This window comes from Cydia splendana, chromosome 22 (genome assembly GCF_910591565.1).
Source record: "Cydia splendana chromosome 22, ilCydSple1.2, whole genome shotgun sequence".
NCBI classification, from domain to species: Eukaryota; Metazoa; Arthropoda; class Insecta; order Lepidoptera; family Tortricidae; genus Cydia; species Cydia splendana.
Genome location: NC_085981.1, coordinates 8568874 through 8589366, shown reverse-complemented (window position 1 = coordinate 8589366; position 20493 = coordinate 8568874). Strand labels below are relative to the sequence as shown.

General features: G+C 36.5%; 1 protein-coding gene across 1 annotated transcript in view; it reads right to left on the bottom strand.

Annotated features, from left to right (window-relative positions):
• Window positions 1-20493, bottom strand: part of LOC134801508 (uncharacterized) — a 106105-nt gene that overhangs the window by 23049 nt on the left and 62563 nt on the right. The window contains exons 2-7 of the mRNA XM_063774120.1: window positions 13491-13585; window positions 12314-13193; window positions 12085-12241; window positions 11694-11826; window positions 10956-11060; window positions 10447-10510 (exon numbers count right to left, since the gene is read on the bottom strand). Of these exons, the coding sequence (XP_063630190.1) occupies window positions 10447-10510; window positions 10956-11060; window positions 11694-11826; window positions 12085-12241; window positions 12314-13154 (1300 nt within the window). The 5' untranslated portion in view covers window positions 13155-13193; window positions 13491-13585. The remainder of the gene's footprint in view (window positions 1-10446; window positions 10511-10955; window positions 11061-11693; window positions 11827-12084; window positions 12242-12313; window positions 13194-13490; window positions 13586-20493) is intronic.

Genomic DNA, 20493 nt, shown 5'->3' with positions numbered 1-20493 from the left:
CAAAGATACAAACTGCAACTCTCAAATGAATATGCAAAAGCGTTGAGAGTGTATTGCGATTGAGTTATTGTGATCGTACGTATGTGTGCGTGGCTGATCGCTTACACACGCCAGATAGAGCTTGTAAAACAAATGGTTCTATGGAAAGCACCACGTGATCACCGATCAGCCGTCATAGAAAATGACATGTCGGACGCCTCGGCACGGGCACGGCCCGGTCTAGCGTGAGTCATCCTTTACACAAAAAGGTGTACGGTCAGCCAAGAAAGTGGTTTACCACGTTTCGACTCTATCAATCAGATGATAGAGTCGAAAAGTGGTAAACCACTTTCTTGGCTGACTATACATGTACGGCTGTGACGTATGTGAAAGCTATCTTAATAACCTGCAGAAATTTGTATTATATACCGTCGAATTTAAAGCAAAGTTTCTAAACGTTATCATGCCTATTATTGGCTTCTTAGCTTTGTTGGATGTCTTAAAAAAATGGCGTCACTTACCGGACACTTCTGTGTAATACCCCAACTCAATATGCATATTGGCGCTCATATAATATTTTAGTACGAAAACGCAAACGTACGATTTGGTTACAACTGTAAATATCTAAATTTAGTTTAATTAGAAAAGACGAGGATTTGGCAGACCACGTCGGCGATGGCGAGACGAGTTAGACTCCTTATTAAAGGAATGGCCAGAGACTGTACAGGATCGGGAGACTGGAAAAAGTGGGGGGAGGCCTTTGCCCAGCAGTAGGATATTATAGGCTCCCAATAATATTAAAAAGAAAAGATTGTGAAACGAGTGTTTGTCATGGGAAATAGTGGCGGATACTATTGAGTGGTGCGGCTTATGGAGTGGTAGTTGACCAAGTTGTGCCCTCAAGTGTTCAAATAAGAATAATTTATTGAGAAAAACCTTATTGCTAATGTTACATTATGCGTAAACTTTTACATTTTACGTACATTGTTACGTGCACCTGACCTAGGAATATAATCCTGTATCTCAGGCAAAGAGATAATATACTAATTTGAAGAACAATAAAACAAATTAAAATCATAATACGCTAAATCTATGTGAGGTAATCCGTGCCCCTTCGCAAGCGTGTAAACACAGAATGCTTTACTTCTGTGTGCGTGAGCGCGCGTGTGTGCAGGCAACGCGTACGCATCCAAAGAAATGCATATTTTATGACGTCTGTTCACATTCTGCGCGGTGCCACAAAGAAATTATACGCGCATTAAATCCATGGAGGTGTGATTTTTTTTATATATTTTCCCTACACGCTCTTTAGTATTTATGGAAGAGAAAAGTCGGCGGATCGCCAGGCTTTATTGCGAATTGATAGAACCTTTGAATATTAATAGCGTTTTCCTAGACTGGCTGGCTCTTGTATAAAATAACTTAAGTCTCTAAACAGAGCTGTGGAGACGTTATTTTACAATTGCATTTTTTTTGTTTTAAGTTATATTTTTGCTAGTTTTAAGGTGATCTATTAGCTAAAAGTTGCCTGAGAATAAAGCTGCGTTTCCACCAAAGATGTAAGAGGATACGTAGCGAGGAATGAGTTTGAGAACTAATAGAAAATTGCCGACTAGAGCTGCGCTGAGCGAGAATAGGTAAATTAAGTGATAGCAAACACAAGCATCTTCGCATATCTCTAGTGGAAACGCAGCCTAAAGATGTTTCATTTCATTACATACTTTGACTACAAAAACAAATGAGGCATGAGTAATCAGTGCGTTCATTTTACAAATTTTGTCGATTAACATCGTTCATTATTTTGAATGCGTTTTGGTAAATGAGTTTCATGGTCGGTACACATCCGTTCAACTGCGAAAAATCTGTTATTTTGTTTAAAGTTAACCTTTGTTGGGATAAATTATGGTGTCTGATATCCGATTGATTATATATTACGTAATAAATACCAGTAGATAAAAAACGGAAATGGGAATTCAACAATAACCATTGAAAATCATGTCACTTTAGCTAGAAAAAAATTAAGAGTAAGTTTTTTACTTGAGTAAGTAAAAAATGGAGACATTTATTTAGAATTACAACTAAAAAAACATTACTACATCCCATACAGAAATAAAGATAAGTATGTTTTATTATTCGAATGTATATTTTGCTCCAATAACTATATTTTGTTTTGTGACTAGTATTAATATACTTATTCTAATCGATACAACAGAACTTTAAAATATTTTTAGTTTCAATATAACCTTCGACTCCACACCGCCTCTGTCTCGCCGACAGGATATGCAGCTCTAAGTTAATTAACAAAAGGGCTCGCATCCACAGTTCTACAACTCTGTATCTATACAACATTATGGAGGCCAATTCTAACATAACAATTGTTGTAGTTTTGATCTTGTTAGGCTACGACATTGAGACGCAGTGCGTCTCACGCGCAGCTATAAGTGCGAGCGAAATGCTTAATACTAAGGCTTACTAGTAAGTGCCACTATACAAACTTTTCATATTTTTTATTTGAACCTTGTTGTACAAGTAAATTGGGTTGAATTTCATTTGTTTAAAAAGTAATGAAACAAAAGAAATGCGACTATTTGATTCATGAAAGGTTCGAATTAGATTGCAACAAATATGCACAGTCAAGTGTAAAAATATGGGTGCATACAACTTCAACTTACTCAAAAATATGTCCCATAGTTCCTAATTCGCTGACACACGAGGTATGGGACATATTTTTGAGTATGATGAGTGTAAAAATATGATTTTACACTTGACTCTACATTGAGGTGACAGTCCATTTCCAACGACAGCTGCACTACTGTTGTGACGTTACTGTCATTAATTGTCTTATCATTCATTTTACTATGGAAATTGACAATAACATCGACGTGTCGGAGCAATAGTGCAGCTGCGGTCAGAAATGGAATGTTACCTTTATAGACGCGCGCACGCAGAGACCAGTCAGCGTCAGCGATTATCAAAGTCGTGTCAAAACAAGCTCAGAACCTTATCAAAATGTAAAACCAGAATCAACCTATTCTAGCCGGAGGCCCCGTATTAACTAAGTGCCAATGTGTAACAAACCCCTGAAATTTACGATTAAATCGATCCGAGTTTAATTATTGCCGATAGAATAGTTCGCGACACGATTGTACGTCTAATAAGATCGAAGGTATATTAATGCTACTTTATTTTCATTAGTACTTGTTGATCAGGATACTTAAATTAGCAATAGGTGATTAGATTGAGTAGGAACACGGTCTTGTAGCCTAGTTCTGCCTACAAAGCAGGAGGTCCCGGGTTTGAATCCTGATAAGGGCATTTATTTCTGCGTTTATCGCAGATACTTGTTCCCTGAGTTATGGATGGTGTCTATGAATAATATGTGTTTTTTTATTTTTATATCGATTTATTATATATATCGACGTCTAATAAATACTAGTACCCACAATATAAGCCATATAGAGCTTACTAACAGGGACTATTTAGATTAATCTGAATAAAATTGTCCTATAATAATATTTAAATATTTAAGCCCTAATCCTACCAACCCAACGTCCAATCTAGATACAGTAAAGTTAGCTCCATGTCTTCTAAATCTCCACATCGCAAGAGGAATCTTTGCCAATAAAATTTCAATTTAACCAGCTTAAATGACTGATAATAAACGACTTTCTTAATACAGTAATTTTTCGAATACTAGTTAGGTAATACTTAGTGATTCACGTTAAAAAAGTACAGTTCAATCCTAAATTGCCTAGCGTATAACCTACAGTGAAGTTAGCTCCACATTCACAAATCACAGCGCCACAAGAGGAACAATTGTCAATAAAATCCCCATTTAACCGGCTTAAACTGATAGGTAATAAACGATTATTTTAATACAGTAAGTTTCCTTTATTCTATGAATTTTCGAATAGGTACTAGTTATGTAATACTTAGTGAATCACGTTAAAAAAATACAGTCCAATCCTAGCGTATTAATCTACAGTGAAGTTAGCTCCACATTCACAAATCACAGCGGCACAAGAGGAACAAATGTCAATAAAATCCCCATTTAACCGGCTTAAACTGATAGGTAATAAACGATTATTTTAATACAGTAAGTTTCCTTTATTCTATGAATTTTCGAATAGGTACTAGTTATGTAATACTTAGTGAATCACGTTAAAAAATACAGTCCAATCCTAGCGTATTAATCTACAGTGAAGTTAGCTCCACATTCACAAATAACAGCGCCACACGAGGAACAATTGTCAATAAAATCCCAATTTAACCGACTTAAACGACTGATAGGTAATAAATGATTATTTTAATACAGTAAGTTTCTTTTATTCTATGAATTTTCGAATAGGTACTAGTTATGTAATACTTAGTGAATCACGTTAAAAAAATACAGTCCAATCCTAGCGTATTAATCTACAGTGAAGTTAGCTCCACATTCACGAATCACAGCGCCACAAGAGGAACAATTGTCAATAAAATCCCAATTTAACCGGCCGTTATTTTCCGTGATATCCTGTGGGGGCCGCAATAGGCGAATCAGGCGGTTTCCCATTTACTGGGCATCTAGGTTCGCGTCCGGTGGGTGCTTATTGCCGTGAGAGCGCGCCGCCTTGCTTGGCGTCGTGTGTGTACGTTTATATGTGTGTTCTTACTAATATTATATTTATAACACTTTAAACTCTTGCGTTTTGTACACATATTTAATTACACAAACGGGTCTACCGCGATATAATTTCGCAACGAAATTATATCGTGGTAGACCCGTTTGTGTAATTAAACAAATATTATATTTAGTTAAGGTGCAGTGGACAATTTAGACTACGGGGTAATTTAAACTAGAGTGACACACAACACATCTTTTTCGCTATCTGGACATATATGGCACTCTAGTTAATAATGTAAAACATGGAAGATATTTCGATTAGTTTAAATTACCCCGAATTCTAAATTGCGCCCCTGGACCTTATGTAAATGTTTAGATTTGATTGTGTCGATATTTAGATGTTTCGATGCTTGGTTGTCCATCACCCAAAAACAGCATTACGGATTTTAATGAAATTCGACACAGTCTGGAAAAGGACATAGGATTATTTTTGTCTAGGTGAAAGTAATCACGGGGTAAGTATGAAGGTACATAGGTAAAGTAAAAGTAAAAAACCGGGCAAGTGCGAGTCGGACTCGCGCACGAAGGGTTCCGTACCATAATGCAAAAAACGGCAAAAAAAAAACGGTCACCCATCCAAGTACTGACCCCGCCCGACGTTGCTTAACTTCGGTCAAAAATCACGTTTGTTGTATGGGATGGGAGCCCCACTTAAATCTTTATTTTATTCTGTTTTTAGTATTTGTTGTTATAGCGGCAACAGAAATACATCATCTGTGAAAATTTCAACGGCCTAGCTATCACGGTTCGTGAGATACAGCTTGGTGACAGACAGACGGACGGACGGACAGCGGAGTCTTAGTAATAGGGTCCCGTTAAATGTGAACAAAAGTATTTTTTCATAGTTAATGTCGATATTTCTGTTTTATTGCAATTAAATTAACCATTCATCTTTCTAACATAGCAGCTACGTAGAGTAAGAATCTCTATACGCTCACTCTTCGCTATTATTTTACGGTTATTCGGTAACATCACTCGAATAACCGATTTAGTCTCGTAATCGATTTAGTTTTAGATAATAAATACTATAATTAGGTAGGATACTTTACCACGCCAAAAAAGTACAGTCACGAATTTCTGTGAAACAATATTTCTCGTAGTTCTATTTTATTACAGTTATTGAGATTAATATCTGACGAAATCGAGTAAATTATGAATATATTGACCCCAAAATGCTATAAAAACTATATATTTGGCGGAATATAAAACGTAATAATAGAATTCAGCCAGTTATTAACGCCAAAGCACAAATTAGAACATATTGGAAAAATCAAACGCTGCCGCCGGCGAACTCACTGCCTAGATATCGAATGACAAATCGATTGTTTGATAAAATCATCGATTATCGACTCGCAACCTCCCACCGGTCCCAACGTTCCCAATATCCCTGTCCCTTTTACTTTAAACAACTTTATATTCCCCTCCTTTTCTATAAATTATTATACCGTGCGCTCCTAAGGCGATAGAGATATAATTTATTAAGAATTTGTTAATTATAGCAATTAAAAACACGGCTTCTTCTATATTTCTGATGTTTATTGTGCGTTAGGGTATTTATCAATATTACAACGTTTTACACCTACATACAGAACGGTTTATGAATTAGTTATTCTAATTCGGTTGTGCTTGTAATCGAATAATTAATCGATTTTAATCGATTAGGTTGTTGTTATAATTCGATTCTGGAATGATTTCTTTATTACGACTCAATTTGGAAACAGTTAAAACTGGTTACTGTTGTTTTTTTGGAAAATTAGACAGTACACGGTTGTCATGAGTTAATGTGACTTAAGTAATTATGTCCTTAATTTTATGCTAATTTGATTTCGTGTATGGGCATTCCGATAGCCAATTTATTGAAGTTTCGTTTGATTAATGTCAATGCTTCCAAAACACTGCGTAATAATTTTAGCTTTAATATTTTTTTTAATGAAATATACTTACTTATCTATATACTTATAGGAATTAATATCTTAGGGACAGTAAGCGAATACCTAGTTTCAAAATTCACTATATTTAGGGATGTCTCTGGTTTCTTAATAAATGTTTCTTAATCATTGACATATTGACAAACCAGCTCATTTAAGTCGAATAAGATACAAATTTTAACTTTAGACCACGTGAAATACATATTGTAATGCGTGTTCGATATTTCATAATTTAACTAAAAAGTATCAAAAATAAAAGAACCGTTGCTGTGATACTTCCCTATAAAACCCGAGCATGTCGGTTCACGGTTCATCGCGGTGTATTTCGAAACGCAAACAGATCATGTAGCCCATTAGCTACAATTGGGTGAACTAGCTCGATTGAGCAGATTAGTGTTGCTCGCCGAGGTTTCTGAGATCAGGGGCCGGGAGGACACGACTAAAAATACGGACTACCTGATTTGAGGAAGGACAAATCAAATTAAAGGACAAGATTGCGTGATCTTGGAAGATTTGGCCTCTATTCTTACTTTGCGGATGAATTGAAAATTATAAAGATTTTGAGGTTAACTTTCGAAAAAATGAGTCCAAGAGTCCAAAGTTTTGACTTGTCTGAAGGTTCTTTTCTTGGCCATTTACGAACATTTTCTGTAGAAACATGGCATAAGTTTTTGTGGAAGTTCAATAAAAACTACGATTATTTTCGACTTTTGTATTTTCTACACATTTTTTTTGTGTTTATTTGTGTGAAAATATACATTTTATTTTGACGAAACCTGAGGTGGATTAATTATCTGTATGATGACGAAGCCTGCGCTGTGGATCTGAAGGTACCTATGCTGTTATTATTGTTGTTTTTTTTGGGTCAATAAATTATAGCGATTTCATTATGGATATCTTGTCTGAAATAAAAGCTTTTTAATTATTTACCAACATTTTCTGGGATAAATTATCTATATAGAAACATGGCATAAGTTTTTGTCGAAGTTTAAAAAAAACTACGGTCATTTCCGATTTTTGTGTGTTTTCTACACATTAAACATGAGAGGCTACGTCGTCGTGTACAGTCACCTGCAATAATATGTTACTCTTCGAAGGCCGGAACAATATCTGACATGATCTTATTTGTAGAGCCATAAGAGCGTGTCACATATTTTTGCGGCCTTCGAAGAGTAACATATTATTGCAGGTGACTGTACAAAAGGTAAACAAGACCAGCTAAATGAGACTAATGAGACAATTTGAAAATACTCATCAGACTCTCACCGGGTTCAACGTACAAAACCAATATTTGTGTGGAATCGATAATTATGCGGAAACAACAGATATGGTTGATCAGGGAATAAATTAGGCGGCCGTCACTTTTCACGGCAATGTGTTAAGAATGTAAACTTTTGTGGAGAACTTAGATCTTATACAGCGAAGAAATTTTGTTGTTTCATGTACATTATTGCTGTTAACTATTAAAAATAATGTATAAACTTATATAAACCTTTTTAGATGCATGTACAGTCACCTGCAATAATATGTTACTCAACGAAGGGCGCAAAATTATCTGACGCGATCTTATTTGTAGATCAATAAGAGCGTGTCACATATTTTTGCGGCCTTAGAAGATTAACATATTATTGCAGGTGACAGTACTTAGGGCCCGATTCGGATTTTGAAATAGACATCTATTAGATATCTTTTAGACATCACCAAGATACGATAAGGATATGTTTAAGATCTAACCTGTCAAATTTGACATTTGCGCGATTCTGGAGATACTATTGAACGATTTCCACCGGATATGACTTAGAGATCCAATTCCCATCTAATAGATATCTTACTCTATCTAACGTAAAAGTGACATTGGTTGCCCGAATTGCGCTGCAAAAGAGAACTATGTAGTTGATATCTAAACAATAACGTATCTAGAATGGATCTATACGTGTCGTCTCTTGTGAATATCTTGAAGTTCGAATACGGCGGTTACTGTGGAGTGCGGAGTCCCATCTTAGCATGAATAAAACAATTTCTTTTATAACGCCTCGAACTTGACAAACAAATGTATTTCATTAGATGTTTGTACAATTTCGACTTTAAATCCCAGTTTAAGTCATTATTTCAAACAAATTGAGTTGTGTATGTAATATTTAAATATTCGTAATTATTCTTACATAATAATAATATGAAACCGGTAATGTATAGTCATCATTTAAGATGATCGATCGTGTTCTAAAGATCCGTCATATTTAAATCGTAATTTGAGTGCATATCATTATTGATACAGTTATGCGTTGGTTTAATAAAACACTGAATATCCATTAAATAAACTTATTAGCATGGAATTACAAAGAATATAGGAGGCAAACGAACAGACGTATTGCCCGTAAAAGCAAGCAATTGTCGGCGCCCATGGACTCCTGCAATACCAGAGAGCCTGCAAGTACGATGCTGCTTTTAAAATGGGAGTACGCTTTTTTTAAGGTTTGACGGTCATATCAGTCCGGAAATACCACGTAAGATTCATTCTACAGTTTTGTAGCTTAAAAGTGACGCTTTATTACCGATTTTTTCGATAACCATTTTGATTCTTGATAATTATGTTTAGAGTTCCTTCTACATTTACTTTAATTTTTTTAGCAAAAGTAACTAAAAACAAAAAAAGCATGTGACCATTACCCGTAAAAAATAGGAAGAGTTGCAAGTAATTTTCTTATTTCCAGAGAACTTTTTTTCGAAATTTTTTCAAACTAATTTCGATTGCGTTTTAGCCATAACGTGTACGTATTGCAAGTCTGCAGTTCCAATGACACATAAACACAGTTTCGCCGTTAAAAGACACTAACGAGAAGAAGCTGAGAGCACGCGCTAATTCGCTCGCACCTGGACTTAGCGGGTACAGAGTACAGACGGACGCGAGGCGTTACGACATAAACGGAAAAATCACATTTTATGTGTAACAGTTAAATAGTTATCTGTTTTACAAGGGGGCAAAGTTGTTGTTTAACCGCTCGTGCTAATATTGATACCCGAGCAAGCGAAAGATTCCAAAATCGAAAGTTCGGAAAATAGAATCTTGAGCATTGCGAGGGTTTCAAAGCACGAGGATAAAGTTGCCCCCGAGAGAAACACAAAATTTTTCACCACACCAACCCGAAAAAAATATTTGCTGTAAGATATCAAACAAAATCAAACCAAATCAAATCCAAATGAATGTTATTAAATATTTATCATTCAAAATAATAATTTGCACTTGGATTACTTTGCCTCACATGTGAATAAAATGCAACTTTGCTATCAGTTGATGTGGTGAAAAGTTTTTTTTTGTTTTGTTAGCCTAATTTAGTGTCCCACTGTTGGGCAAAAGTTATTGAAATACAATTTTCATCTATCTCTGTAACGTCGTATGGCGAATCCGTGCAAATATAACGGTGGCTCCGCTCGTATGAGATTCGGACTGTGCCAGTTTTTTATATGCTAAATTTCTTAAAAAACTGTATTAATATTAGTAGTTTAGCCGTGAAAAAGAGCGGATAGTGCAAAAAAAATACATATAAGTATGAATTTATCTCTTGTTGCAATAAAATATGAAAAAAAAATGACGGGCTTATTTTTGCCTACCCAAGCGAGGGGCATTGCTTCGGCAGTGTATGAGCAAATATTCGACAGATCGAAGAAAATGTACTTTTACCATATAACGGTGGTCTAGTTTGATATTTACTCGTGTAATCTTTTTTTTACGTTGAGTTAATGCTACAATTTAATATTAATAATAGTTTTACAAATTCCTTAGTCTAATGGCATAACGGTAATATTTCCACTGATATACAGACTTCACTAATTGATTATGATTTATACAGTTTTATTTCAACTGAATGTAGTACTTACCGCTTGCTTGCAGTTTTCTTTCTTGCGAATCGTCGGCATCAGTCATTGGTTTTGGAAAGAAACCCTGGAACGAATTAAATTTTTATTGATTTGTCTATTTTTAATACGTAGAGTTGTATTTTTTTAAACATAGGGTACGTTCTTCAGTATAAAACTCAGAAAAAATCAGAATGCACTTAATTTTATTTTATGAAACGTTAAATTGTAAGTTATAACCTTATTCATAAAAGTAAAATCCTTCCTCTCATTATTATTATTGTTGTTGGTATCTACTCATGGCGTTATTCATAAAGTTTGTCAAATCTCTGTCCCTATCTGCCATTTTGACATTTCAGTTTATTAGAAAGAGACAAAATTTTACAGAGGTTCATAGGGCCATACTGAAAGCTCCTGGATTCTGATATATGAGTCGACTTATTTTTTCTAAGTGGCCAGTCCAGGAATTTTCAGTATGCCCTAAGTAAGAGTTTGCTAAGTTTTATAAATAAGTGGGTTATACAGATACACACCTGCATCTGCAGATTAGCTAAATCCTCGAGATTCTTGCGCATGAGCAAGCTCTGCTGCTCGAACTCCGACACGCTGTTGCCGGCGCTAGATGTCGTTGATTGTTCCTGTACGAATAAACAAACACTGTCAAAATACATATTAACTCACATTTATAGACGGGTCTAACTTCTCCATACACTTTTCGTCGGGTAGTTGCACAAATCTCTGTTTTGACATTTTGCTGGGACATCAGTCAGCCGCGACCACGACCAGTGAAACCTGTGTCGAAACGTCGGTAAATCAAGGTAATTGAATAAAATTCGCGTTAGACCCGTCTATAAATATAAATGTGAGTTAATATGTGTTCAAAACGCGAAAGTTTAAAATATTATACTGTCAAAATAATTAGAAAAAGATAGGTCGAATCAATATGTCAATTTATAATAAAACTAGCCCGCGTAGCGTTTGAAAACGTTCAAACCCATTATGTTGCGTCCTCTACTTAAGGGTTGTCTGGAAGTGATCGCTTTTTAGCGATGAGATCGCAAGTTGTTTACACCTACTAGAGTCTGTGCGGAAAGAGAAGAGTCGTGAAATGTAGGGGAGCCCATACATTCTACGACTCTTCTCTTTCCGCAAATCCGCACAGACCCTAGTGTTACTGTTTTCTTTCTGTATTATTTTCTTTTACTGAGGTGTCTATGTTGAATGTTTTTCCGATAATAAGGTTATCTGATAATTAAACTTCATAGTTATACCTGTCCGTCAGTGTCTCTTGAGACGCTCAAGTCCAAGGTTTGTTCTCCATCATCAGAACCGCTCCCTTCTTCTTCGGGAGTCCTGCCAAACAGCCGCATTGACTGCTGGTTGATTATTTGGAGCGCTCTTTGTCTGTGAAAGGAATTCTTGTTAGTATCATAGTCAGAAATCTACATTGAAAAGGTTTTTAACTATGATATAGGTGGCAAAAAATACTTTTGCAGGTAAAAATCAAGAGAAGACGATGATTTTTCTACTTCTAGGCCACTTTCTTCTGTGGAAGGAAAGTAGTACCTACCTACAATTACCTGCTTATTGAACTTTTCACAGCTAAGCACAGGTGTCAACATTAACAAACCAATAAAATGGAAATGAAGTAATGAATGATACCTTTGAGCCTCCATGTCATTGTCAGGTGTCTTCGGTGGGGTTATATTAGTAGAGCCTTCATCTTCAGTCGCTGACGAAGACCTTCTACGGATTTTGTCGCCGTCTCCAGAATCGTGCCTTCGTTTCAAACTCAGAGGCAGTTGGGTAAAAGGTTTACCTGAAAAGTTATTGGTTAATATTTTTTTCACAGGTAAATGGTTTTTGAAGTTAATCGGTTTAAAAAGATTACCTTGGAGTGCTTCCAAAGCTCTGATCTGTCCGCTTATAGCGTCAGCTACTTCATTGGAAGACAATCCATAAATCCCTAGCAGTTCCTTCATCGTGTTCATTGCATAGTCCCGTAACATTTTGTTAGTAGCGTTTGACCCATCTCCATTCTGCTGGGCCTCACTAACCTCCATTGGTTCTTGGTTCTCTCCTAACCTATCATTTGCATTAATATCTTGACCTTTATTATCATCATCAGATTCCGACTCCCTTCTTCTAGGAGGCGAGTTTGTCTTAATTAACTGAGATATTGCAAAAGGATTTTTGGCACAGAAAGATTTATTTTGTAAATTACTAAAATTTAGGACGGTCCGATCCCTTTGGCCGTCTTGGCTTATTTGTAAGCTATCTATATACGAGCGCTGGAACGACTCAATCTTTTTGTCATCGGGTAACCTATTTTGGTAATTTGTATCTATGTTTTCGTTGGAGTCGGTGCTTAGTCTCCTACTTAGGTCGACAGCGACTCCTTTGAGAAAATTAAAATTCGTTACTCCTATTTTAGGGTAATCATCTTCTGTTTGTTCGGGTGTGGTTCTTTCGTTGCCGTTGACGGGGCTTCGGTCGCCATTGGCTCCGTTGGAGTCGTCCGAGAAGGTCGTGGCGTTGGGAGCGCATCGTGGTTTGAAGTTCTTCCTCTTGTTTCTTTTTGGCATGTTGTAGTAGGGAGAGGCGTCGATGCTGTGCTCGTCCTGCTGGTCGGCGGTCTCGGGCCAGGGCGCGCCATGGTGAAGGTACAGGGGCTCTTCTACCGGCTGCAGCCTCTCGTGCAAGGATTCCTGGTGGGCCGCCATCGCAGTCATCGCAGAGCGTAAACTCTAACGCCTTCAATCGAAAACGACCTGCGAACAAGTCAGTTTGTCCAGTTTGTCATAAACAATCGAATTAAATTGAATACATTTTAGCGGCAATCATAACAGTGATTCATTTCGGTTCGATGTAAATGAAACAATGTGTCCAGTGAACAATAGGTCTTTGTTGACAGTCAGATTAGCTGAATGCTGTGGAATGTTTTGAATTTAAACTTTAACTCTCGGGGATGTTTTTATATGGCTGCCGACTTTTTCATATTAGGGCTGTCGACGTTTGTAAACAATTTAAATGATTCTAGCAAAATAACGGAGATGTTAAGTAAATACCTGTGTTTCCGCTTCATGGATCACTCATTTTCTGACTAGTTGGCTTCATATAGTAAAACTAATCAGTCTTCAAGATCAGCCAACAATTGTAACATCTGAAACAAAGAACATTTCGAATTAGTCTCTTTAATTTGTTAAATTGATCCATTTGGTAATAGTTAATGAAGTACAACCGACAACAAACAAAATAATTACACGTGCGTTCCAACGAAACCAGAGCATATGTAAAGTCAACTAATTCAAAACAAGGTAAACAGAAATCGAGCAGCGTTAGATTGATAGTCAACCCGAAGGCGGACGAAGGCCGAGTTGTTGTATTAATTTTAATAAGTAATTGTACCTCCACGTTACCAATTTCAACATACACTCGTGGCGTTTTTTGCCTCGCTCAATCTCGTTTTCTCGAAAATAGATCTAATACTTTGAATATAATTAATTTTACCGACCAACTTGATCGATGCGTGATACCCCGCTTTTTTAGAATAATTATTCTTAAATTACAGTAGATTACCTGCGTGTCCATTCGTCTAGGAATCTAGTTTTTTGCGGAGTATCCGTTTACGCGATTCTTGCGTTTGGCCGGTTTTTTGGTTCGGCCATTTCATTATAAAAGTAATTTCGTGTAATGACACAGAAGCCGACATTCGGTCATTAGACATAGCTGTGATTTTGTATAAACAAGATATTAGATACAGTTACAAATTTAAAGTTTCGCATTTCGCTTAAGCAAATTCGTGAGATTAATTTTATGCACAAAATGTATAATAAATTCCTGTTGTTAGGTACCTGAACAGTAGTTATTATTTTAATATATTATATCGACAGTAATATAATGAACTCTAGTGTAAGATTATATTAAGTAGACGAAACTTATCCACATGGAAATTTTAATCGTAAAACTAGTTCCGGAATTGAAACTGTGCCCACATCAACTAGAGTTCCGTGGACTTTTATTTTATTTTTGTTGTTAGTACCGTATAGAACGATGTGCTAAAAAAGTATAAGTGTAAGTACAAATGGAAATCTTATTTCAGGGATCTCGGAAACGGCTCTAACGATTTCGATGAAATTTGCTATATGGGGGTTATAGGGGGGTGGGGGGTGGGGGGGGGGGGTAGATATTAAATAAATAATAGGATAATTTTACACAGATAGATCTAGTCTCACAGTAAGCTCAGTAAGGCTTTCCAACAAACCTCAAGTACTGTCTGCCACTTGAAGAGATATATAGTTACATATACATACTTATATACATAGAACACATCCATAACTAAGGAACAAATATTTGTGATAAAGTTGATAAACACACAAATAAATTCCCTTACCTGGAATCGAACCCGGTACCTTCTGATTCGTAGGCAGAGTCACTACAGATTTCCGTGGAAACCAGAATTTCTGGTTTCCACGGATCTCTAAAAAGGGCGTAAATATATCAATTATTATCCGGTTTTGACATTTCGGTGAATGATCTAATACAGGGCAGAGCAAAAAACCGTGATTCATGTGTAGGCAAATGGAAATAATATATTAAAATATACAATTAGTCCATGTGGATGCCTTTTGGGAGTCCGTAGGGATTTCAATTGGTGGTTTCGTAGTAAGTAGAAACATCGATGTTTTTAGTATTAAGATGGTTTAAGACATTTACCTACTTTGATTGAATGTCGTCGCTAAGCTCATATAGATTAAGGATTTCACATACAATATAGGTATATATGCAGCAATGGCAGCATGACGTGGGTTCAAAACCTGGCTTGGACCTACCCAATCACTTTTCGGAAGTAAGTAATATTTTACCGGTAAAGGAAAACCTTTTTAGGTTATTTTTTACAGTCTTAAAAATCAAACGACGTAAAATGTCATGCACGTATTTCCGTTCTGCGAATTTATAAAATATTGCTTTGCAATATTTATCCTTAAATACGCTTATCCTCAAGGAAGGTTAATTTGAAACTAACGATACCCAACGTCAAATTTGAGGAAAAAACCTAATCCAACATTAACGTAAACCAAATTGACATTTGAGACGTTCGTGGTTACCGATGCGGTCTCAGGCTTCTTTTTGTTCAGAAAAAACGAGGTTTAAGGCACTGATTCATTTCCAATTAAAAAAAGAATTAGTATTGATTGACATTAAAACCTTTTAAATTTAATCTGCCATCTTAAAAATGTTTCTAACATTTCGTAATTGCTTTCTTTGAAACTATGTCTAAACATACACTCGTACCGATCGACACATCGATAATGTATGTGTCACATCACTATTGACATCTCCGAGAAGTTGTCAACATGTCACGTCACTACGCGTAAATACGTTGAAATTATTTATTCTAAATTTGAAGTGAGTCATCCATGAAAATTTTAAAATAAATCACAATTCAAATTTTTTGATTTTTGTTCTGAGTTACGAGACATAAGTTATACCTGTTCAATCGATTCTCATTTTAGTAGTTAACGAAATAACTAAAGGAAGTGATCTTATTTCAAATATAACTCATTATTAACAATACACTATTGTAATTTAAAATTAGATCTATTCTACATTGAAACATATAAAGTTAACGTTTAAAATTACTTCGGCCACCTTGAATTTAATGAAAGTCCCAGTCATTGTTACATTCGTAGATAAAATTTGTTATTAAAAACTTTTGTTTACTACTTAGTCGACTAATTGACTTTTGACTCTAAAAGGTCGTGTAATTAAGGCATAGGTTAGTTACAAAACGTTTGTAAAGCACAAAGTGTGATTGAAGATAAAGATTTACTTGTAATAATAAGGCCAATAGCTTTTGTTAAAAGTTATGTAAAGCCGGACCTAGTTCTAATTACTTAGTTTGTTATATTATCATTACGTTTCGATTCGGAATTCGACGGCTCTTTTATGGACAAAAAATCGACTTAAATGAACGCTTTGAACCAAATGACTTGGAATTATTTAAAACTTTGACAGCTCTAAAAGGGAGCATTGAATACGATGCGGATGTTAAAACTTAAAGACTTTAAGTTAACGTTAACGCACAATAAAAAACGGATTGATATTTCTATTCAGTTACAAAATATTATCAATTATTACGAATGCAATCTAGTCATGCCTAATCTTTATTTTTAAATGCCGGTTTACAGGTTTTATACCTATTGGCATCTTTAGTTTGTAAGGCTTTGGACAATATGGCTATAACAGTTTTGAATGATTCACGGTTACTAGACTTATATCGACCCGACAGTTACCCGTGCATCTTGCATTTGTAACTGCGTCGAAATATCTGAAGCTCGAAAACAATACAAAAGGTAATCACGGTTCATATTAGTGATCCAAAGGACTCGAGCCTTTTAGCTCTTTTTTTAGGGCTCGCCTCATCTCTTGACGCCTAAAAGGCTAAAAGGCTATTTAGCTCTTTAGCCCCCGAGCCTAATTCTATTTAAGAGCCTAGACTCTTGGGGCTTAATAAGGTTATTAGCCCCAAGAGTTTAGGATCTTCAATAGAACTAGGCTCGGGGGCTAAAGAGCTAAATAGTCTTTTTTTAGGGGCTTAATAAGGTTATTAGCCCCAAGATTCTAGGCTCTTAAATAGAACTAGGCTCGGGGGCTAAAGAGCTAAATAGGCTTTTAGCTTCAAGAGATGAGGCGAGCCCTAAAAAAGAGCTCCAAAGGCTCGAGTCTTTTGGATCACTAGTTCATATCCCGGTCAATATGTCTAAAGGCTATAGTCAAGTGCTGGTTGTGAACTTCATTGTGAGGTTTGGTGTTCCAGAGATCCTGGCCAAGATGACAATCTTTGATAGAAAAAGCCAATCGAAACTTAAATTGTGTATGGAAATAATCACATGACATTTTGTAGCATAGCAACTGTAATTCCTATACTTTGGTTTCTTATCGTTTGGCATTTGTCGATGTCCGATTGTCATGTTATCTAAGCTCCCAGGTGTATGTAGGTATATTATAATATTTACAGACATATACGAGTATAAGAACACCCTTAAAAGTTCTATAAGTAGAATCTTTAAACACGGGATACAAATTGCAATCAAAACCTTATCAGAATCTTATTGGATTATAAAATTAAAATGTAAATGAGCCGTTATAATAAGGCGTAATATAATGAGTCATTACAGATCATTATTAATTTTTATCACAGCCGTGCTCAAATCGGCGTGATTATAAAATCGTTTCCGTCGTCCTTCGCATATTTTTGCCGAAGCGGGCGGGTTCTGCCTAACTCTAGCGTATTTTTTGGTAAGTATATATTTCTTGAAGTTTTTTGATTATTTGAGACTTTAGAATATAATATTATTCTATGTGTTGTTCGTGTATTAATAAAATAATAATATTTTTAAATATTAATGACGTAGAAAAATAAATTTCGTACAAAAAATCCCTGGTAGTAGGGAGGCAAAATGTCACAAATGGATGTTATTTTATAACATGCTAATGCTGCCTATACTTAAATAAATATGAACAAGCAATCTAACTACATATCATTATCAACTGGAAATTATATAGTCTGAAAAATAAATTTGTTAGTAAAAAAGGTACGATGTGCAAAATCGACTTGACAAAGAGGGGAGAGACCTTTGCCCAACAGTGAGACACACAGGCCAATTCGAACGTGCACGTGAACGTGTCAGTGCCCGTTTTGAGCCTGACAGTTGGTTCTTAATAAATAATTAAAATTTCAATGTACAATAAGGGCTGAATTAGACGCCGCGCGAACTCGCATGCGATTTTAGTTACATTGCGGACTGTTGGTTACGTCCAATTCAACCGACCGATCCCAAACCGCAATAATGAAACTCGCATGCGACTTCGTGCACCGTCTAACTGAGCCCTTAAGTAGGTAGAGTCAGCACTGACCCGCGTGATCAATCCGTGCGTACGCGCAGGTAATGCGACTGTTTTATTGTTATTATTGTATACTGTCCTCGGTGTAAAAGGCACAGACAGACATACAATACGTGTTAGAGGATAATGGGCCGATTGGCATTCGGAGGAACTAGTTACAGTGTCTGCAAACAAGTTTTGTCAGTAATAGTAGAATAAAAACTATTCATCCCTCTTTTTAGGGTGATAATAAAAATACAATAATATGATTATTTCTGCCTATGCTATACATGTTTATCACACTAATTTATTTATTATACAAATGGTTAATGGTATATAAAAAAATCATACAAAAATAACTTAAATATATCTAAATATTAAAATATTTTAATCTAAAAGACCTCCGCGAGTTGTACCGGGTGCAAAGGTGCCCATGACACTTGCCGCGTTACCACGTTGGATAGCGATGGCCAGCCTTTGCACCAGGTACGAACCCGCGCGAGCATCAGAGGTCCTCTCCCTAATTCTACATCCCACCTTCCTTATAAAAGCTATGGCGTCAGACCCCTAACACCCCGTTACCTCGAAGGCGAGTGGTACAAAATAATAATTAAACTATAATTAAATATCACATTGAAGAAATCTATCTTTTTAGGGTTCCGTACCCAAAGGGTAAAACGGGACCCTATTACTAAGACTTCGCTGTCCGTCCGTCCGTCCGTCCGTCCGTCCGTCCGTCCGTCCGTCCGTCCGTCCGTCCGTCCGTCCGTCCGTCTGTCACCAGGCTGTATCTCACGAACCGTGATAGCTAGACGGTTGAAATTTTCACAGATGATGTATTTCTGTTGCCGCTATAACAACAAATACTAAAAACAGAATAAAATAAAGATTTAAATGGGGCTCCCATACAACAAACGTGATTTTTGACCAAAGTTAAGCAACGTCGGGAGTGGTCAGTATTTGGATGGGTGACCGTTTTTTTTTTTGCTTTTTTTTTGTTTTTTTTTTTGCATTATGGTACGGAACCCTTCGTGCGCGAGTCCGACTCGCACTTGCCCGGTTTTTTAGGGTTCTGTAGCGAAAAAGGCAAAAATGGAACCCTTTATAGTCTTGTCATGTCCGTCCGTCCGTTAGTCTGTCTCTCCGTATGTCACAGCCCGTTTTAAGTCAAAAACGGTAAAACCTTGATACGCAGACATCGTAGCCAATGGGTGGTTGTGTTAAGAAAGCACTAAGGTGGTGGGACTAGTGCTCGACATCGCCGCGACATGCTAATGCCCAATAGATGACACCCTGCTGTCACCTCTATTGACAATGACTTAAGTTTCAAGATGACATGTACTGGGACCGCGTCGAGCACCAGTACCACCACCTTATGAAGAACTTAGATTTTTTTTAATACCACATCGGTGGCAAACAAGCATACGGCCCGCCTGATGGTAAGCAGTCACCGTAGCCTATGGACGCCTGCAACTCCAGAAATGTTACATGCGCGTTGCCGACCTTTTAAAAACCTGTACACACCTTTAATTTCAATGTAGTATGACATCTTTAATAATTATACGTCTATCTTCGATCTTAAGTGAGACCGTCGCCATATCTTTCATCTTCATCAGACCCCGTTATCAGTGGTGAAATTTAATTGAAATGTTAGGGTTGGCACTTACTCCCCCACCGTGCGGGTAAAATTCCGCAAGCTATTGGGTAAAAGTACGCAGGTGGGGTAATTGTTCGCATCATGAAAATTTCAATGATAAAGTTTAACGAATATTTATGAAATTGTCTGATCAATATTTTGGAACCACGTGAGCTGCGGACGCAAAGCGCAAGCAGTTCGACACACGTCGCATTATTGATGTATAATTATGACCTCTATAGTTCATTTAAGTCAAGTTTTGATGCAATAACCAAGCACTATTTAATATCTTAAGTAAAGTGTTAATAGTTATTTAATATTGTTAAATTAGTACGTGGATATTGATCAGACAATTTCATAAATATTCGTTAAACTTTACTTTATTGACAATTCCATTGAAATTTTCTTGATGCGAACAATTACCCCACATGCGTACTTTTACCCAATAGCTTGCGGATTTTTACCCGCACGGTAGGGGAGTGAGTGCTAACCCTTTGCATTTCAATGAAATTTCACCACTGATAACGGGGTATGATCTTCATCATTCT